This window comes from Sus scrofa, chromosome 16, assembly GCF_000003025.6.
Source record: "Sus scrofa isolate TJ Tabasco breed Duroc chromosome 16, Sscrofa11.1, whole genome shotgun sequence".
Lineage (NCBI taxonomy): Eukaryota > Metazoa > Chordata > Mammalia > Artiodactyla > Suidae > Sus > Sus scrofa.
Genome location: NC_010458.4, coordinates 25,795,703 through 25,818,050, shown reverse-complemented (window position 1 = coordinate 25,818,050; position 22,348 = coordinate 25,795,703). Strand labels below are relative to the sequence as shown.

Genomic DNA, 22,348 nt, shown 5'->3' with positions numbered 1-22,348 from the left:
TATAGCATAGGTTGCAGATGTGGCTCAGATCTGGCGTTGCTATGGCTGTGGTGTAGGCCAGCAGCTGTGGCTCCGATTTGACCCTTAGCCTGGGAACTTCCATATGCCGCAGGTATATCCTTAAAAAGAAAAAGGAAAAAAAATTAAAAATTCAATTATACATTTTAAGTTGGAGTCATGAGGCTAATATAGATCCTCCAATTAGCCAAATGATCTTAACAACTACAAATATTTAAAATATAAAATAGGAGTTCCCATCGTGGAACATTGGAAAGGAATCTAAAGAACATGAGATTGCAGGTTTGATCCCTGGCCTCGTTCAGTGTGTTAAGGATCTGGCATTGCCGAGAAGTGTGGTGTAGTTTGTAAACGTGGCTCAGATCTGATGTTGTTGTGGCTGTGGTGTAAGCCCACAGCTATAGCTCCAATTGTCCCTAGCCTGGGAACTTCCATATGCCGCAGGTACAGCCCTAAAAAACAAATAAATAAATAAAATTAAATTAAATTAAATATAAAACATACCACAGATCATTTCTGAAGTTAATGCAAAATAATTTTATTGGTTGTTAATTCATTATTTCTATATGTAAGGGTCAAATGAGTTTTATCATCCAAGCAATTTGGGGCTACTATCACAAGCAAGTTGATTTAAACATTCCAAACAAACAGGATTATCTGCTTAGCATCTGATATTGAACAAAAAATTTTTGACCAAGACACCTCTAGAGCAGCCAACATCTAGGGCAACTTTTCCTGCAAAACTGAGGCAACATGTACCCTGTTTTATGGTCACTTTGCCATTAGAGGCTTCATCCTCACTCTTCTCCAAGTGAAATCACCTTACAGCCCCCATTCCCTGGAGTCAGGTTATATACCACCCGATGCTCAAGGTTTGATTCAATTCATTTACTTACTGCTTGAGTCTATTCTTTATTCTTTTTGTATTTTTTAGGGACATAATTCTTGCAGATATGGCTGTGCATATCTTGTTTTCTGTGTCATGCTAACAATACCTTACTCTCTCTGTCACTCTTCTTCAGGTTGTTATATGTAGGAAAGGCCTGGGCAAAGGATACATTTCATAGGTCTCTAGAATAAGAACTTTAATGCTTCCCTACACTCTTGGGCCCTGCTCTTGGGGAATATGCCTTAGCCTGTGAAGGACTGGTCTGAGATGACTTGGGTTGAGTACATCTGGGCTGAGAAGGCTTAGCTTGGGAGGACTGGGGCTTATATGGCTTGGGCTGAGTGGGTTTGGATGGAGAGGGCTTAGCTTGGGAGAAAGGGGCTGAGAAGGCTTTGACTGGGAGGACTGGGGCTTGAATGAATTGGGCTGAGTAGGTTTGGATGGAGAGGGCTTAGCTTGGGAGGACTGGGGCTGAGAAGGCTTAGGTTGGTGGGACTGGGGCCTGTACAGCTTGGGCTGAGTGGGTTTGGATGAGGAGGGCTTAGCTTGGGAGGGCTCGGTTGAGAAGGCTTATGTTGGGAGGACTGGGGCTGAGAAGTCTTAGCTTGGGAAGACTGGAGCTGAAAGGCTTAGGTTGGTGGGACTGGGGCTTGTACAGCTTGGGCTGAGTAGGTTTGGATAGAGAACATTGAGCTGGAGTGGACTGGGACTGGGCGGGTTTTGTCTGAGTGTGCTTGGGTTGAGAGAACACAGGTTGGGATGGTTTATATGTGGAATATTTGACCTGTGGTCTCTCAGGCCAGGCCTGTGCACACCTGGGTCTTGGTGGCCTCCCAAAAGTTCTACCTGCATGACATCCCCGAAGTTTTCTTGAAAATTTCATAAACCTTTCACCTGAATAAAGTCTCTGGGGTTGGAAGTATTGAATCCCCAAATTTTTACCTGGACTACAGGCCCTTGTATTCTGAAAGGGAAAGGATAGAACCACTGAGGCCTCTGCTCTGTCCAAAAGTGGGAACCCATGACCCAGGGGGCTTTCAAAGAAACAGGGTTAAAGTGACCTCCAGTTCTGGTTGGTAAAGGACAGGGGTTTTTTGGATGAAACATGAATACTGGGGGGGTGTGGAAATTCTGAAGATTCTGGTTGATCTCACCTCCAGCCCCAGGCTCTCTTCTGGATGTCTCAGCAGGGCTTTCAGATGAGCTTTTTGGCTGACTGTATCTTTGTTGTCCTTCATCTTCAGCTATTCCAGCTAAGTCTTCACTAGGGGAAATTTGAATCCCCTGAATATTTTCAAAGTCTTGGTCTACCTGGATCCCCAACTCCCTGGCCAGGGAGGCCATGTCCTCTACAGACACACACCTGAGTGAAGCAGCCATCACTTCCTGGAGGGCAGCTTGAAGGCCCTCCATGTTCCTCCCCTTCTCTTCAGCTTCCTCCTCCTCCCAAAACAGCAGCTGTGTTGGTTTCAAGTTCAGGATCCTCTGGAAAATCTGAGCCTCTTCACTCTCCTTGGCCTGGGGACTGAGGACAAAGTAGCATCTTTCAATGGCAGCTTCTCCTAAAAACATCAGTAGATTCCATTCCTTCTCACCTAGGCTGTCAGTGAAAAAAAACACAGCTGAGGAAACTTCCATCAAGAAACCAAACTGTGTCCAAAAACTTTTTAGATCTCCGCGAAGGTTGGCCACAGCAACAGGCTTCTGGAAAAAACTGGAGTTTTCCTTTAGACCATCGCTATCAGGAAAACACCAGGTTATTTCAACCAGACCATCAGAGATCTGCCGGGGAAGCACTAGAACAGGCAAATCCTGATGGAGAAAGACTTTGTGTGATTTCAGGTGGGCAGGGCTGAGCAGTGTGTTGAGGATTCTGGACTTGGAGAAGCTACAGTATCCCAGACGCACAAAAGAGATGACGGCATCTTCATGAGAGTCAGAAGCTTTTCCGTACCCTCTGTAGGACCTCCTGAAGGCTGTGTTGACTGCTCCTTCACAATGTCCTTCATGGCACCCAGCATTAAAATGCTCTTGTTGTTTTCTGCATCTGGCAGTAGCAGGGGAAGAGCAAACTGGCATTGATACATGTTTGACATGACTTCGCGTTGCAAAGAGCTGTCTGAACACAGCATAGAGGCACACAGGACATCAAGGGGATTAATGGTTTCTGTTTCTCTGATTTCCAAATTCTCTATTCCAGTTAGAAATTCCTCTTCGCTCTCATTACCCAGAATCTTGTGTCTAAGGATTGAATCTCTGGCTGTCATATCCAGTGCTTGAACTTTCATCAGGAAATTCCAGGCTAAGTCACCCATAGTCTTAGGTACCCACCCACATCCTCGGTCTAAGGAAAATTGTTTAACGAAATCCGGCAGAAGTTTTCTGCTCCGATCCAGGTTCAAACAGGCCAGGACATCTTCAAACACCTTTTTTCTTTCTGCAGGAAATAAGATAGAGAAGGTCATGTTCAGCATCTGAGCTTCTTCACTGACTTTAAAATTAAATAAGTAATTGACATTTTCATTGAAAAAAAGATGAAACAATACAAGTGAAAGTTTCCTTTCACTACTCTGCCAATTCTATTCTCCTTCTAAGAGATATGTTGATATGTTTCCTTCCACACTTTTTCTGTGCAAGTACATAAGTATGCTTGCATATATAGAAATACACAGTGTGATTTAATGGCTGCTATTTTATTTTATAAATGATATTATACCAAATGATTCTTCAGCTTTTCACTCAATATATTACTTGCAAATTCTCCCAAGTCAGTATATATAGAGACATACTTAGTTCATTTTTTAAATTTTTTTCTTCATTCATTTTAGCTAATCCATGGTTTGGATGAACCATTAATTTATTGATCGACTCTCTACCAATGATCATTTAGGTTTTCCAATTTTTTTTTGGCTAATGTTTGTATGCAGCTGTGAAAAAACTTGTTAATGCTTCATTACACACCTGTATGAAGAATTCTCTAGGTTGATACTGATTTACTTATTAAATGTTAACTCTTGCTAAAGTTCGGAGAAGTGGAAGATTTTATTTTCATTAAAGTTGTCTCAGAATTTATATGTACTGGGAGTTCTCATTGTGGCTCTGCAGGTTACAAACCCAGCTAGTATCCACAAGGATTCAGGTTCGATCCCTGGCCTTGCTCAGTGGGCTAAGCATTCTGCATTGCTGTGGCTGTGGCATAGGTATGCCAAAAGTGTGGCCCTAAAGAGCAAAAAAAAAAAAAAAAAAAAAAAAAAAGGAATTTACATGTGCCTAATTTCTCCTGAACTCATTTTCTAATTTATCTTCTAGCCACTTCTTGGGAATACAGAGTACTCTGTATAGAGAAAGGAAATCAGAGAGCATTTTCTGCTCCTGATGGATAGCAAGTTAGCCTAAGCTTCTTGGACTCCCTATAAAAATAGCCTAGAAGAAACAATAGAAGTGAGGAAAAGTATGCATTTCAAGAACTAACAAAAGTAACTCTAAGAAATCCTTGGAGGGTCTGAAAGTTGCTTATACTAGGTAAGAAGGTGAGGGAGAAGTTGAGTCAGCATGAAGTTATTCTTTTCCAACCCGTAACTGGATAATGAATCCCCAGCATTTGGACTGAATGTGAGTTGGTAATTATCTTCCCCTTCTCTACTCAGAATTTGGTGATGTTTTTTTTTTCCCAGACAATATCTCTCCAAATTAAGCATTTCTCATATTTTGAATTTTCATTAAGATATATTCAAATTCAAATACTAGTATAATTTTCCTCATCAAAACAGCAATATTTGGACTCGATCAGGCCAAGCAACAATATTTTGGTATCTTACTCATTTACCACAAACCCCTCCCCATTTCCACTTCAGTAGTTAGGTCCATAATCCCCACATTCCTTTGGTCACAAAGGAGCTTAATAATTTCTAAAAGTTTTATTTATTTTTTTTGGTCTTTTTGCCTTTTCTAGGGCCATACCCATGGCACATGGAGGTTCCCAGGCTAGGGGTCTAATCAGAGCTGTAGCCATCAGGCTACACCAGAGCCACAGCAACGTGGGATCAGAGCCACACCTGAGACCTACACCACAGCTCACGGCAATGCTGGATCCTCAACCCACTGAGCAAGGCCAGGGATCGAACCCTTGACCTCATGGTTCCTAGTTGGATTCGTGAACCACTGAGCCACGATGGGAACTCCCAATTTTAAAAAGTCTTAATCTGAGGAAAAGAAGGTAAAAGCTAAAATTAGTGGTTAGGAGTTCCCGTCGTGGCGTAGTGGTTAACGAATCCGACTAAGAACCATGAGGTTGCGGGTTCAGTCCCTGCCCTTGCTCAGTGGGTTAACGATCCGGCGTTGCCGTGAGCTGTGGTGTAGGTTGCAGATGCGGCTCGGATCCCGCGTTACTGTGGCTCTGGCGTAGGCCGGTGGCTACAGCTCCGATTCAACCCCTAGCCTGGGAACCTCCATATGCCGCGGGAGCGGCCCAAGAAATAGCAACAATAACAACAACAACAAAAAGACAAAAGACAAAAATAAAATAAAATAAAATAAAATTAGTGGTTAGCAACTTCTTATATGTATGATGGAGGTGATAGTCAGTATTTGTTTTTCATTTTCAGCCACCCCTGTGGAAGTTCCCTATGCCTGTGGAAGTTCCTGGGACAGGGATTGAATCCGAGCTGGATCTGGGACCTATACCACAGCTGCAGCAATGTTGGATTCTTAACCCAATGCCCTGGGCCAGGGATCAAACTGGTGCCTCCATAGAGACAAGCCCCAATCGCTAACCAACTGTGCCACAGTGGGAACTCCCAATATTTACTTTAGCTTCCACCATTTCTCAGTCCTGGGTTTTCCAACCCACCTCGGAGGAGATTCCAAATTAGAGGGGTACAAGGAATTTCTGAGCAGCTGCTTGTCTGCTGATACCTTGTGCCCTTCCTCAGCCCCTCTCCCCATTATGTCATGGCAACCTAAAAATAAGTTGTTGCCTGGGTAACTATTCATACATCATTCCCATACCTTCCGCACTTTTCTCCTCTTCCTTCTCTAATAACACGCCAGTTTCTGAATCTTCAGAATGTTGTTCATCAGAGAACTCTCCGTTTTCCGAATACATAGAGTCCTCTTCCCCATAATAGACAAGGCACTCTGTGTCATCATAAGCCTCCTCTTCCACGGTGGTTTCTGCATCTTCAGAGTATCCAAAAGATTCTAGATAGTCCTCTTCTCCTAAGTATAAAGAATCATCTGGCTCTTCATATCTCCATCCATCCTGTAAATACTCAGTATTTCTAGTTGCTAGAAATTCATATTCAACATTCTCAACCAATTGTGGTGCTGTGGACTTTGGTGGGTTGTTTTCCTTTGAGGACCAAGCAGAGACCCTTGGACAAGCAGTTTTCTTGTCTGTGAACGACTCAGAGGTTTCCAAATCCAAGTGTTCTTTCTCTTTGAAGGACATGGTGATCTCAGGATTCTCAGACTGTTTGTCTCCAGGAAAAATTTAAAAATATCTTCCCCCCCTAGATTGAGGTGATTCTATCTTCTTATGTTTTAAAATTTCTGAAAAGAACAAGAAAGTTTGGGGGATGTTTTTTCAAAAATAACAAATTTTATAGTAAATAGAGTTTCCATGACCTCAGAGCATCATCTCTCTTCTTTATTTCACTGGATAATAGGAATACCTATCACCTCCTATATAAAGGGCAACAAGTCAACTGTCAGAACTTTCTTTCTCCCACTGAAAAAAATCAGGTCACATTCCTGCCTTGCTCAAAAGAGAACTTCCTTATTTTTTCTATCTTTTCAAAATGACTGTACTAACTGAAAATATGCAGCTTTTGGTCATGAATTCACTTACTTGAAAAAAAAACCCAATGAGTCATCATTAATAGTAGTTTCCTCCCTTTTTTCTTTCTTTCTTTCTTCCTTTCTTTCTTTTTTTTTTTTTTTTTTTTCTCTCTCTCTCTTTCCTTTTTGCTTTTTAAAGCTGAAGCTGAAGCACATGGAAGTTCCCAGGCTAGGAATCAAATTGGAGCTACAGCTGCTGGTCTACACCACAGCTCATGGCCATGCCGGATTCTTAACCCACTGAGCAAGGCCAGGGATGGAACCTGCATCCTCATGGATACTAGTCAGATTCACTTCCACCATGCCACAATGAGAACTCCAACAGGAGTATCTTTCCAACTACGAGTATTTCAGCATGTCACTGCAGAATAATAAGCAGTTTATTTTAGCACTAAAACAACTGCAAGTTTTGGATAAGTCTGAACAAAAAATTATCAATCCCCTAAAGCAATAAAATATATCACTCCCTGCTTTTTAAATCCTAGACACTTGAATCATATTTCAGTAAAAATTATCTTCAGAAGAAAGACAAATTAAAAGGTGATAATTTTCTTTTTTCAGGAAATCTGCCTCCTTCCTCTCACCCCCAAAAAGTGTATAAATTCAACTTACCATGATTTAAGCCCCAAATGGTAGCTGATTCTGAAAAAGTACTTAATAAACAGTTGAGAAAAAGCTGACAGCTCACTTCTCCCTTATGTACCAAAATGAACAGCTTCAGACTTTTCTTCAGGGGATCTGTAATAGTCTCAGAAATTAGCCTTCAAAATGTTAATGTATCTAAGATACAATCAAGATCTTGTTGGAGGATTTTAAGTAATATTTTTCATTCTTCTTCCATGATCTCTGGAGAACACTCCTCGTAATCATTGTTCCTGTTTCCTGCAAACCAGGAAATGGACTACAAAAACGTTTCAGTAAGTAAATAATAGCTGTTTTTTTCTTTTTAAAGGCAAAGTGTAATTCTATTTGGCAAAGGTTAACTATGTCAGTGATGCTTAGTGTTGGAGAGGGCAGGTAGAAACAAGGCAAAGCAGAGGGGGGATCCAACCCTGAACCCCCATGGACCCTGGCTCCCTGTAGATTATTTATTTATTTTTTGGCCAGATCCACAGCATGTGCAAGTTCCCAGGCTGAGGACTGAACAGGTAGCACAACAGTGACCCAAGCCACTGCAGTGACAACATGAGAACTTGAGATTGGACCAGGTATTCCCTGCTCTGAGATCTAGCTGCTGTAATAGGAATGTGAATTGATTAACTCTTTTGGATTGATATCTGTCAATATGCAGGAATAAGTAAATGTAATAGATAAATATAAAAATTCAGAGTTAAGGGTCTGATGTTGTCACTGCTGTGGCACGGGTCCAATCCCTGGCCCAGGACTTCTGTATGCCATGGGGGTGGCCATAATTAATTAATTCATTAAAATAAATACTTTTAAAATAAAATAAAAACTCATACTATTCAACACAGCAATTCCACTTCCAGGAAATTATCTTAGAAAATAATCCAAAAAATGCCCAAAGATGTATGTGCAGGAATCTGCATTAAAACTTTTTATAATAGCAGAAAATTGAAAACAACCCAAATGTTCATAAGTTGGGGGTTTATGGAAAAATATTGATATATCAACAATGAAACACCAAAAAGTAGTTTAAAAGGATGAAATAAATCTATACCTACTGACAAGTAGTGATATCCATAATATATTATTATGGAAAACAGCAAGTTATAGATCCTATTTTTGATAAAAAGTTAACATGGGGAGTTCCATCATGGATCAGTGGGTAAAGAACCCCATTAGTATCCATGAGGATGCAGGTTCAATTCTCAGCCTCACTCATTGGGTTAAGAATCCAGCATTGCTGTGAGCTGTGGTGTAGGTCACAGATGTAGCTTGGATTCCGTGTTGCTGTGGCTATGGCATAGGCTGGCAGCTGCAGCTCCAATTCAACCCTAGCCTGGGAACTTCCACATGCAGTCCTAAAAAGACCAAAAAAAAAAAAAAAAAAAGTTAACATGCATAGTATATAGGTATGTATATGTAGATATATGTTACATTTAATTTGGGGGGGGGGGCCCAACCTGCAGCATATAAAAATTCCCAGACTAGGGGTTGAATGAGAGCTGCAGCTGCCAGGGTACGCCACAGCCACAGCAACACAGAATCCGAGCCGCATCTGTGACCTACACCATAGCTCACGACAATACCGTATCCTTAACCCCAAGGCTGGGGATTGAACCCCATTCTAATGGATACTAGTCAGGTTCGTTACCACAGAGCCACAACAGGAACTCCCTAAGGGGAAATTTTAAGTCCCCAAACATACAGAGTATGATACCCTTTTTAAAAAGTTCAAAATATTGTAAATATAGATACATGCACATTTTAAGAATATATATGGAGTCAATATAATTATATAAAATGAAAGGGCCCGAGCATGAGCTCTTGTCTAACACTCAGACCCATTGACAAGGCAAAAGACTTTACTGGGAAGGGGCACCAGGGCAGACACCAGCAGGGTAAGGGAACCCAAGAAAACTGCTCTGCCACATGGCTCACAGTCTCAGGTTTTATGGTCATGGGGTTAGTTTCCTGGTTGTCGCTGGCCAATAGTTTTGCTTGGCCCACATCCGGCTCAGGGTCCTTCCTAGTGGTGCCCGCACCTCTCAGCCAAGAAGTATTCCAGCACCAAGGATTCTGGAAGGTTGGTTGCCTTCTCCCTCTTATGGGCCCCTCCCAAGTCCTCCCTGTTAGCCTTCAGGGCAGCACCATGTTCCTTATCAGGGCCTCCTGTTATGAGACAACTCATGCAAGCAACCAACCATTATCCAATCATTATTGTGCCTGGCTAAGGTGGGGAGTTTCAGTCAATGGTTCCCTAAAGTGATTATCATAAGTAAAGGTAAATAGCTAAACATGTAAATGAAAGCACAACACGCATGGGCCAATGCTGAGCATTTATTAGGAACCAAGGATAATGATTCACTAAATTCTGGTATCCCTAAGGTTGAAAAATAATAAGAAAATCCTGGAGTTCCCATCATGGCTAAGCAGTAACAACCAAACCAGTATCCATGAGGACGCAGATTCAACCCCTGGCCTTGCTCAGTGGGTTAAGGATCCAGCATCGCCGTGAACTTCGGCATAGGTTTCAGACTCGGCTTGGATCTGGCATTGCTGTGGCTATGGTGTAGGCCGGCAGCTACAGCCCTGATTTGACCCATAGCCCTGGAAATTCCATATGCAGCAGGGGCAGCCCTAAAAGAAAATAATAATAATAATAAAACACTCAACAAATGAAAGACATTAACTATTTGGTGAACTATTTTTCATTCCAGAAAGAAGGACTACCAGAACTAGTCCCAGGGCCACTAAACACCAGCTTTGAAGAATGAAAGCTTGCATCTACCCTGACCTTCATCTGTGGCCCTATTTTCCGCTCTAAAACTATAAAACTACCTCCTCTACATTTCCAAAGGACAGCACAGTCTTTAGGGCATTAGCCTGTTGTAGCCTCCTTTGCCTGGCAAAGCAACAGAGCTATTTTTCTCCTTTATCCAAAACTATCTCCATGTTTCTATTCTGCACTGGTGGACAGAGGCCATGTTTTGGCAACACTCTTTTTTTTATTCAACTTCTTTGTTAAGGTATTCCAATAACCAGCTTCTCAAACCCCACCTCCTACCTACTGCGCCCTGTTAAATACCTTCTTTTACCACAACAACCCACTCCAGGAGATCTCAAAGCTGATGGGAAGAAAAACATTGTTTTGTTTTGTTTGAAGTTGGATATTTTGCAGTAAAAATTAAACTTAGGGAAGGAAGTTTAAATGTAGTTCTTTGGTAACATGAAATCTGCATAGCACAGGCTTTGAATGAAACTGGAAGTGAGCTGGAGGAGGGGTGGCCAGGAGATGGCAATTTGAAAATACATCCCTCAAACCAAATCCAAAGAAACAGGAGAAAAAATTTTGTTCGCAGCTAGGAATTTAAGTTACGTTTTTAAGAGAAGTCGGCAGTAATTTCACCTATTGTAGGGGGAAAAAAAAAAGACATCTACTGCAAGTTCTGTTCAGCAATACTTGAATTGTACTAGAACCATGGATGCAGGATTTATGAAGTCTCTATCACTCTGCCAAAAGGCAAAATGCCATGAGACGAATGTGTAGGTAACAGCAGAAATCATCTGTTTCAGAAGTCAATCTACTCCTGACCTAAACCTGGCATTTGGATAGAAACCTGGAGATTCTAAACTGGCTTCATCTCTGGAGACCCAAGGGCCCACCTAACCAGGACCAGAATGGTATAAGTTCAAGCACACCAAAAAAAGCAACGGGGGAAAAATATTTCACTCTGACGTTTACAATTTGGGAAATGTCTGAGGTAAAAGAGACTCTCATATACTGCCTATCAAACTATTTGACTTCTCAGTGGTTGTTACCTATCCTACCCTTTCTAAAACTGAGCAGGATCCTGTGGGGCCCTCCTGGGCACAAAAGCCTTTCCATGTTCCTTTCTTTCTTCAAAGGAAAAAAGCTTCAGCCTCCTGACCCCCCTGAGTTCTAAACTGTAGAGTCAAACAGTTACTAATTAGGGAAGGGAGGAATGCAGAAACAAAAGAAAGGCTGTGAAGAAAGAATAGTGCAGAGATAAAGCAGAGTCCTAGTTCCTTCCCAATGTATATACATAACCTGATGAAGGCCTGAGTTCTGCTATAGGAACAGAGGCCCCCACCAGGTGGAAGATGGCTGAGCAGAAGGCTCCTGGAATACCACCCTCTTCTCTCACCACCAACCAATGAGAAAATCACACACCCTGCAGCTCTCAACCTAGATTCTGCCTTTAAAAACTCTTACTCCAAAACCATTGAAGAGCTCAAGTCTTTTGAGCATTAGTCACTCCATCCTCCTTGGTTAGTCCTTGCAATTAACCTTCTTCTGCTCCAAACTCATGTTCCAGTTTGGCCTTATTTTGCCTCAAGCACTTGAACTTGGGCTCAACATGTCTACCCTGATCTCATGTATCATGACACCTATACTAGGCAGAATAGTAACTGTGCCCAAAGATGCTATGTCCTCATCTCCACAACCTGTGAATATGTTAGGTCGCAAGGCAAAGGACAATTAAGGGTGTCTCATCTCAACTGACCCTGAGAAGAGAAAATTGTCTGGGTGGGGTCAAAGTAGTCACCAGGGGCTATGAAATATAAGAACTGAGGCAGATTCAAAAATCAATCAAAGAAGGTCCCATAGTGGCTCAGCAGTAACAAACCCGACTAGGATCCATGAGGATGCGGGTTTGATCCCTGGCCTCACTCAGTGGGTTAAGGATCTGGCGCAGATAGGCTCAGATCATGTATTCCCATGGTTGTGGCGCAGGGCAGCAGCTATAGCTCCAATTTGACCACTAGCCTGGGAACTTCCATATGCCACACTGGTGGCCCTAAAAAAACAACAACAAAACAAACCAAAACAAAACAAAATCAATCCAAAATGGGCAGCAACCAAACTGGAAGTGGTTAGCAGCATTCCACCTCTATGACCCAGGGGAAAGACTGCAAAGTGTTGAAGCAAAGAAAGAAAATTACTTCATTGGCTACAGGTTAAAGACCAGCTGACTGTTGTCCATAAGCCCACACAGTATTGTTAACTACAGGCACAATATTGTAATGCAGCTCTCCAGAATGTATTCATGTTGTCTAACTTAAACTTTATACTAGTTGATTAAATTTATCTTATCAAGCCTTTGGATTTGTGCTAAAGTGTTAGAATGGCAATGGGGAGCGAACACAGCACCTGATCCAAAGTCTCCCCTGATTTGCAGTTTGGGCCAGGCACTAACACGGTGGCTGTCTCTCTTCTGGCTGCACTTCCCCTGAACCACCCACTCGCCATTTACCACTTCCTTGAGGATAGGGACCTTGTCCTGTTAATGTTTCTATTCCCGGTTTCTAGAAGAGCCTAGTATTTATTAGGCACTAATCAACTGTTAACCTGTCAAAATAAAACTTTAAATTCCTGCACTTCATCTTATTCTGTTAGCATGTAGTCAATTACTTATGCTAAGATTTCACAAGTGATAGGTCATGAGTTGTTTCCTTTAAAAAGCACTCACATTTAGGATCTTTTTTTTTCCTATTAACTTTTTTTTTTTTTCTTTTTTCTCTTTTTGCCATTTCTTGAGCTGCTCCCGTGGCATATGGAGGTTCCCAGGCTAGGGGTCCAATCGGAGCTGTAGCCACCGGCCTAGGCCAGAGCCACAGCAACGCAGGATACGAGCTGTGTCTGCAGCATGCACCACAGCTTATGGCAACGCCGGATCCTTAACCCACTGAGTGAGGCCAGGGATCGAACCCGCAACCACATGGTTCCTAGTCGGATTCGTTAACCACTGCGCCACGACGGGAACTCCTATTAACTTTTTTTTTTTTTTTTTTTTTTTTTTTTTTTTGTCTTTTTGCTATTTCTTTGGGCCGCTCCCGCGGCATATGGAGGTTCCCAGGCTAGGGGTCCAATCAGAGCTGTAGCCGCCGGCCTACACCAGAGCCACAGCAACGCGGGATCCGAGCCGCGTCTGCAACCTACACCACAGCTCACGGCAACGCCGGATCGTTAACCCACTGAGCAAGGGCAGGGACCGAACCCGCAACCTCATGGTTCCTAGTCGGATTCGTTAACCACTGCGCCACGACGGGAACTCCCCCAACTCCTATTAACTCTTAAATGTTTGGCTATTTTATTGTTTTGTGAGAGTGAGGGCTTTCCTAGACCAGAAGATTACAACTGGATTAGCGTTTATCAAAGAAGTCTGGGAACCACCAACATTAACACGATAAAGTGTTGGGGTTTTTTGCTTTTGGTTTTGTTTGGTTTTGTAGGTCCGCACCTGGGGCACATGGAAGTTCCCAGATTAGGGATCGAATGGGCACTATGACTGCAAGCTAGATCCCAGCTCCATCTGCGACCTACACCACAGGTCTCAGGAACGCTGGATCCTTAACCCACTTAGCAAGGCCAGGGATTTAACCCGTATCCTCACGGATACTAGTCAAGTCTTAATCCGCTGAGCCATAAGCACAGATGTCCAGGTCCTACCCAAAGCTGCTAAACCAGATTTCCTCACGTTAGCATTTAGGAAACTATATTCAACAAGTTTCACGTGTGATTTCCCTGGCATAACGAGATCTGCCACCAAACCATGCGCCTCTAAATTACAACTAGAAAAAAACATTTGCCTTTCTCTTTAGATTCTGAGCTCAGCTCCGTGCCCCTAGCGACTTCTCAGTAGGAATCAGCCAAAAGCTTCGGGTCGGAGTGACGAGCAACCCTAGAGAAGCTGGTTTCTCCCAGATCAGGTCCTCTGTCTCATCAGACGCCCACATAGGAGCCGGGAACACTCTGTCCGCGCGCGAACCGCGGGGCGGAGCAAGCTCCCTCCGCAGGTTCTCCATCCGCCCGGAGGCCGGAAAACGCGATGTAGCCACAGCTCTAAGAACACGCGAAGGCCGGAGGGAAACAACTGCAGGGGAGGAAGAGAAGTTCCAGCCTAACCACAGCTGAAGAACAAGACGGGTCCCACGAAGATGCGTGCCCCAGAGCCCCAAAAAGTTGAAAGCCCCGCCCCGCTTAGCTTTCTATTGGCCTTGCCTGGCTCCGGATCCTCCTCTCGACCCCACCCACACTGAGGCAACGGAAGCTTGAAAATGGTGCACCGCGTCCTTCCGGAAGTACTCTCCTGGGCGGAAGCTTCTGAGAGAAATATAGCGGAAGTGCTTTCTCTTCCGGCCTCTTTGGTCACGGTGGCGGAGGCGAGATGGTGAGTTGTATGTAAGGGCTCTCGGAATCGGCTTCCATCCTGCCCGTCTAACTCCGTTGCCTGCTATCCGTGGAGGGGCAGGCAAGGTTTCCCAAAACCGGGACCAGTGGACCGGAAAGGGGCATGCGGGGGCTCTCGAGTGTCAGAAGAATGGCTCCGAAGTCAGGGGGTGCCGAGTCTGCAGCCGTGGAGTTGGAGCTTCTCTAAGGCCTCTTGTCTCACCTTTGGGGAGCCCGCACAGTTCAGCGATTCGAGTGTGACCTGAGGGAAGAGGCATAGTTTTAGAGTGTTTAGCTGTTAGCAAAAGAATCTTTGGCGGTGGTCCCAGGCGGGAGCTCTTAGATTCTAGAGTAGGGGTGGGTAGGAAAACCGCATTTAGTCTTTCGCTTTATTCCTCCCCCGTTTTAATGTAACAGATTTCAAAACAGCAAATTACGGCAGGGTGATTTTAGGTGATGTGGAACTCAGGTAATGACCTCTGATAATACCATTTAAGAAAATTGAAGCTCCCTCCGTTTCAGCCGTTGTGATAGTCTTATCACAACTACTAAGATAGATAATCTTAGTAGTTTTTTTACTTGAAAACATGAGACCGTGTATAGAAATTACTAGATTTCAGAATCGTTTATTCCCTTGATTTGCAGACGAAGGGAACGTCATCGTTTGGAAAGCGTCGGAATAAGACGCACACGTTGTGCCGCCGCTGTGGCTCTAAGGCCTACCATCTCCAGAAGTCGACCTGTGGCAAGTGTGGCTACCCTGCCAAGCGAAAGAGGAAGTGTAAGTTAATGCTTTAGTTTAGTAGACTTAAAATGTATTTTGAGGTTGAGGATAGTCTCTTGCTTGTTCTGTACCTAAACGGGGCATAACTTGGAACATTATTTGGTAGCTGGGGAAACTGCATTTGTATACAGATGGGTTTAAAACTCAAGGTAGGCATTCTTAAGTATATTGACTGCTTACAAGATGGTGAGAAAACCCATTTAGAACTTTAACATGAGTTTTTGTTTTAGATAACTGGAGTGCGAAAGCTAAAAGACGAAACACCACCGGGACTGGTCGAATGAGGCACCTAAAAATTGTATATCGCAGATTCAGGTACAGTTTCCATGTTTTATCATTAGTTCCGTGTGATTGAATAACAACCCTCAACTACCCTGGTCAATAGGGATGAGGTGTTGCAAGGTGCTTTTTCTTCTGCCACCATAACTTTTAATCAGTTGTCTAGATTCTGTTTATTAATCTTTCAGTAAATGTATGAGCTGCAAATGTCTAGAGCATAGTTGGAGCTAGGTTCCTGAAAGTGTGATGATGTTAATTAGTTTGCTTACATAGCGACATACATACCTTACCAAAACTTGTCAAGAAAATAGTGTATAAATGAGAACTTTCGTTTTACTGCTTTAGGCAAGTCTGCTGCAGAAAAGTGTCATAGTTGCTGTTGGATGTGTATAGAAAGAAATTTTACAGTCTTAATTTAAGACAAGCCTTAGTGTTTTAATTTCAGTTCCAACCTAACCCTTATAGAGAAGTTGCATTTTAGTGGTAGTTTTTGAGGGGTTAATCTGTATAAGGTCTCAATTGAGGTGCTTTCTTTGTTGGGAAGGGGGGCATCCTCTACACTATAGGATATTTAGCAAAGTATCTGACCTCCCATTTAATTTCAGATTTTCAGATTTTAAAAGATCACAAGATAGTTGGGGGCTTTGTAAACACAACACCCTTATATGTGTTTGTGCCAAGGTGACCTTTGTTTCTTCTTAAGACGATTATACAGCATTATTGGTTAAGAATTCAGTGGTTTGCTGGTTTAGCGTAAGAGTTAGGAGGGAGTTCCTGTTATGGCCCAACAGGTTAAGGACCCACTGTTGTCTGAGGGTGCAGGTTTGATCCTGACCTAGTTCAGTAGGTCCTGTGTGGCTGTGACCTACGCCGCCAGCTGCAGCTCCCATTCCCCTAACCCAGGGGTGCAGCTGTTAATAAAAAGTTAAGAGCTTGAATTGAAGCCAACTTTAACCTGTTACTCCAAAGGGGAGTAACAGTATTTTTACTCCATTAAGTGTTAATATTAAACGAGTTAAGATGTAAAGCACAGTTAAGTAGTTAAGAAAATGACTACCAGTAAACATGCTTTTCCTTGGCTAAAGCAGAGTAGGCTCTGATTCATAGCTTAAGAACCGTTTTTCACCGTTTTTGAGGAATCTTAAGCAGTGGGGAAATACTGGTCCCAGTGATCAATAGAACCAAATATGTTGCTCTTTTTTTCAATTGCAGTTGATTCATTCCCTGAAATGAATATTTTGAAGCAGAAGGAAATAAATATTGCAGCTTATCAGTGATGTTGTAAAAATAAATGTCTGAACATATGAATTTAATATTGATTTCAACATTTAACTGAGATAAGCTCAAAGGTGTTTTTAAATACAAATTAAGATGTATGTGCTGACATTGCTGAAGTAATGGTTTTTGTTTCTAACACAATGCAGGCATGGATTCCGTGAAGGAACAACACCTAAACCCAAGAGGGCAGCTGTTGCGGCATCCAGTTCATCTTAAGGATTTCAGCAAAGTCACGCAATAAATGTTCTGGTTTTAAAAAATTATCTGGTGTGCCAAGGTATTTTTAATAGGCTTTTGGTATTTATGATTTACTATATACTATTGGTTTATGAATGTACAACTTCAAATCAGAATTACTTGTCAAATGGCTGTTTTGAAACACTAACAAGGTAACTTGAGCAAGCGACACTGGCAGGTGATGTGAAAAATATAGGGAATGAACAAAGCACCACTCACGTTACAAGTATGAATGTTTAAAATGTTGGGAGTAAGTGGATGCATAATTCATTTTAGTGACATTCATCTTAGTCTTTGGGGAGTGGTTATCAATCATGTGTGATATGGTTTGGAGTACCAGTGAAAACATGAAGGGTTGTTTGAGTTGTTTTGGAAAGGTGATCTTAACTCATCCTAGTATCAAAAGTGCTTGCTTGGCACCTAGCTTGTATACTGTGCGTACAGTTTAAGGTGGTCAGCTAAGTGCAAAATAAAGCAACCTGCTAGGTATGAGTCAACAACAAAAGTTTATAGGGCCATGTGCAAATGTAGTGTGTTGAGTAGAATGTGAAGAAAGACTAGGTATAAACTCAATTGTAGATTAAAAGATAATAATCTCTAGTAGAATTGTATTAAATGGAGTACAAGTAGCATAAAATAGCAATGTGGCCAAGCTTACATTGATGATAAATAACCTTTTTTTTTTTTTAAAGGGCCGCACCCCTGGCGTAAGGAAGTTTCCAGGCTATGGGACAAATTGGAGATGAAGCCACCGGCCTATACCACAGATCCTTAACCCACTGATCGAGGCCAGGGATGGAACCTGAGTCCTCATGGATACTAGTCAGATTTGTTTCCACTGGAGCCACAACAGGAACTCCAATAAATAGCATCCTTAATCTGGCCTTGAAGGAGATTTTGTGATCTGTGCTGCCTCACTAACCTTAATTCTATTGCACCCTGGAATGCATTCCCAAAATTCTAATTCCTTTCTGCTTTTTCTTTAACTCCTAATTTGTCATTCAGGCTTCAGCTTGCATTTACTTGTACTGAAGCCCCTGTTGGTCTAAATCTGCATTGGGCTTTCTCCCAACGTATGAGACTCAATATAATGACTTGGTTCTTTGAATGTCAGGGATGCATAGTTGATGTTTGTTGGTCTGATTTTACTGCCATGCATGTGCCCAGTTGTAAACTGGAAAGCTAGCGATAACTGGGCTTGTGAGCATAGTCAGTAGTCAAGTAAATGAAGGTTTTATAGTGACCACTGCTGTAAATTCAAGTTTGTGAAATTGCCCTTGACTTAAAAAAATAGTGGTTTTGATTTTGTTATGAGAGTACCGAAATAAAACTTGGGCTTAAGATCTTTGTGAGATATTCAAGTGTTCTAATGGGTGATTCCTGAGTGATGGAGAGGCCCATTAAGATAGGTAATGGCCAGGATGGAGTAAATGTTAAGCTTCAAGGCAAATGAGCACTGACTGACCTGAAGACCTGTGGGATTTCTAAATCCTGAGTCAGAAAACATTTGGTACAGGGAGATGAGAGGTGGGTAGTGGTGCATTAAAGAAGGCCTGAGTATAAGGTGAGCTTATCTCTTGTTTTGTCAGTGCCTGTGGCCTTTGAAAAACTGATTAAGTTTCAATGGGAAGTTCTCTAGTGCAACAGTAATTGCACCCATAGATCGTAAAGTCATACAAATTGAAGCTGCTCCAATCACAGTTAAAATTCATTTTAAGACCCAGGGAGAAGCAATAGGAAGGAGATGGAGGTGAATTAATATTTTCAGTATAGAATGCACACAGGTAGATTCAGTTGTTCATATTTGCAGAAAGTTCATATCTGATACCTCTCATGATGGATTTCTTGAGGATCAAAACTGGTTTGGTCAGTGGATGTCAGTCTGACAAAAGATGACGGGGGCCAGTGCCACAACTAACAGATTTGTTTCTTGGGCAGAGGGTACTGAGGACCAGGTGGGTATTGCCAGCGCGTATCTGAGGTGAGACCCAACATGTCTTCGTGTTTCATGTATTTACAGGCAGAGGTGATGTGGTTTGTCAGATCATAAAAGGTCTTGTACGTACAAGAGAGTTTGGCCTTTAACCTGAAGCAATGACACATCATTAGGTTTTAAGCACACAAAGTGGCGTTAGATTAGGTTAACATGGAAGGTGATGGTGTGGATGTGATGAATCTTAAAGCTAGAAAATCAGGTAACAGGTTCTTTTTTCTTGGTTGTGCCCTAGTCACGTGGAAGTTCCCAGGCCAAGGATTAAAACCCCACAGCAGTTTAAGCCTGCATCACAGCTGTGGTAATTACCATATCCTTAATCCACTGTGCTATAAGGGAACCTTTGAAGGTCCTTAAATAGTCTAAAAATCATGAGGTTATGGACTAAGGTAGCAGTGGGGCAGGCTGTAGGGAGAGGTCTCTACTGAGACCATGGAAACCTTGAATCAAAGGGAGTAGAGTAGTTTCCAGGCCCCCCTTTCCTTTTGTATCATAGACTATGTCAGGCTTCCCTGAGGTCACAAAAATATAGCATTGTGTCCAGCGCAGTAGGCCTCAGAAATGTCAGGCATCTTTGATGTTTCTGACCAGGGCCCCAAGGAGGTGGTGCATTTGCTGAGTGGAAATATAGAAAGGAGGTGGTGAGGGGGAAATACTGGAGTTAGGGGGTTTTTTGAGATGCCTATGGGACACCAGGAGGAAGTATCTTGGAAGAATTGAGTAAACCTGGTGGCAGTTGCAGTGGAAAGCTGCTGGAGCACCGCATTTGAAAGTGATGAATGTGGAGTTGAAAGGGGAATTGATTTTAGGGGTTAAAGATTTGAGGAGGTGATGGTGGTGAGACATGCGGGGTGACATGCAATAGGCATTTAGAAATGATGAGAGAAGAATTCGGTTTTTTTAAGACTTCACTTTCTTGGTTGAACTTCAGCGGAACCATCCTTGACTCAGTGATGGTTGAAACTATTTGAAAATACACAAACTATAGAAAGAAGACAGATGGGAGAGGCTCAAAGATTTGGGGAGATGACCATAGGAGACCAGAGGAAAGTGGTTCATTAGTTTGTTCAACATAATAACCTGTCATGATGCTGCTCTGCTAGCTAACATTAAAAATGCAGAGGAAGCAAAAATAGGTGGTTGAAGTTGACTCCAGTGGATGCAGAGTTACCCACAGAATCTAGGATAGGGCTGAGTGGCAAAAACCAAGAAAGAATATTTGAGGGACTGTTCAGCACTGTCATGTGGCTGAGGCCAAGGAGAAAGATTTTAAATTTAAGAATTGAGAGTTCCCTGGTGGCTTAGCAGTTAAGGCACTGGCATTGTCACTGCTGTGGCACAGTTTCGAACCCTGGCCTGGGGATTTATGCATGCCAGAGGCATGGCCAAAATAAGTGCATTAAATTAAAAGACACTTGTATGATTCTGGATTTGGCATGATTTAGTGTTTACTTTCCATAAGCCTTGTTTTCAGTAGAGCAAGACTAATGCTAACTTGCTAGAGTTTCAGGGGCAATCAGGCAGAGAGGAACTGCATTTAGTTTAAAAAACAAAGACAGGAGTTCCCGTTGTGGCGCACTGGTTAACGAATCCAACTAGGAAACATGAGGTTGCGGGTTCGGTCCCTGCCCTTGCTCAGTGGGTTAACAATCCGGTGTTGCCATGAGCTGTGGTGTAGGTTGCAGACACGGCTCAGATCCCGCTTTGCTGTGGCTCTGGCCTAGGCCGGTGGCTATAGCTCCGATTGGACCCCTAGTCTGGGAATCTCCATATGCCGCAGGAGCAGCACAAGAAATAGCAAAGACAAAAAAAAAAAAAAACACAAGAAAAAATAAACGAAGACAATGGAGTTCCTGCTGTGGCACAGTGGGTTAAGAGCCCAGCTGGAGCAGCTTAGGTTCAATCCCTGGCATAGTACAGTGGGTTAAGGATCTGGTACTGCTGGAATTCTCATTGTAGTTCAGCAGATTAAGAACCCAGCCAGTATCCATGAGGATGCAGGTTAGGCCCCTGGCCTCGATCAGTGGATTAAGGATCCAGTGTTGTTGCAGGCTACAGCATAGGTTGCAGATGCAGCTTGGATCTGGCATTGCTGTGGCTGTGGTGTAGGCCACCAGCTGCAGCTCCAATTTGACCCCTAGCCTGGGAACTTCATATGCAGCAGGTGCAGCCCTTAAAAAAGAAGGAAACTATTTTATGCAGTGGTAAAATGCCCTGGTGCCCCAGGATGAAGAGTTGATCTGACCCTTGTGTTTTTAGGTCACTCAGACAATAAAAAATAATCCTCCAGTTATGATTAGTTGTAAAAACAGTTTTATTTCAATAGGTAAAATGTGTGGTCCTATGTAATAGTCAAAATTCAAAGTTGATGTAACCCTAACTCTTCCAGTTTGGGCCTCAATTGAGTTGGAGCCAGCAATGGAGAACAGAGGGCACGATCCCTCTGATCTCAGCCTTCTTCCTATACACATACTCTGGGGCTTGTGAGCTGCAGATTCACTCTTCAGTGGAGTTAAAGAGTAGATATGAGGAGGGGGAGAGGTGAGGGATGGGATGAGATGGTTCTTCCTTGGCTGGGTGGGTGAACAATATGGACCCACAGATACTTCTCTGTTGGGTATTTGTATGACCTCTCCTATAGTTCCCATCCTAATTCAGAATTGTCTTTTGTAATTCCTTCCTAGCCCCTAAGATCCAGCCTCTTCCTCCTGAGCTTTTCTCTGAGGGCCCTGTAGAGTGGATCCAAAATGATCCCATGCTATCCCTCCTGCATGGCCCAAGTCTGGTCCACAGAAAATAGTCCCACATCCCTGGCCTGATCTCATAGTAGCAGCCCTCTCCTGGCTCCCCACCAAAAAGCAGTTGTAGGAAGCATATTTCAAAGTTCTTAGAGTGGTTCCTTTGACGTTTGCCTTACTAGGCTTAGAGCTAGAAGACTGTTGGGTTGAATACTTAAAACTTTATTGAAAGAAATGTCTTTATCAGTCTCTCCCTTGGGCCCCTCTATAACCTTGATCTGACTAAGGATTCTGAAAGTTAGGACCAGGTTCTTGGATGCATTTCTGTTGTGCGTGGCCGCATCTCTTAGTTTGGTAGTTTTCTGCAGCAAGAAGAGCCCTAATCTGATTGTGTTGCGTTGTTTAGATCTGTAAATAAACATCTAGCACATACACAAAGATTTTGATTTGCCCTCAGATGTTTAAAATGATTTGA

At 42.8% G+C, this 22,348-nt stretch overlaps 2 protein-coding genes across 2 annotated transcripts; one reads left to right on the top strand and one right to left on the bottom strand.

Annotated features, from left to right (window-relative positions):
• On the bottom strand, nucleotides 536–14,200 carry CARD6 (caspase recruitment domain family member 6). Its single transcript, XM_021077098.1, is given in 6 exon segments — nucleotides 536–1,882; nucleotides 1,885–2,826; nucleotides 2,829–3,344; nucleotides 5,915–6,457; nucleotides 7,358–7,620; nucleotides 14,028–14,200. Coding segments are annotated over 6 exon segments (2,871 nt in total). The 3' UTR covers nucleotides 536–1,448.
• RPL37 (ribosomal protein L37) lies at nucleotides 14,525–17,168 on the top strand. Its single transcript, NM_001243603.1, is given in 4 exon segments — nucleotides 14,525–14,565; nucleotides 15,210–15,345; nucleotides 15,579–15,663; nucleotides 17,052–17,168. Coding segments are annotated over 4 exon segments (294 nt in total). The 5' UTR covers nucleotides 14,525–14,562; the 3' UTR covers nucleotides 17,122–17,168.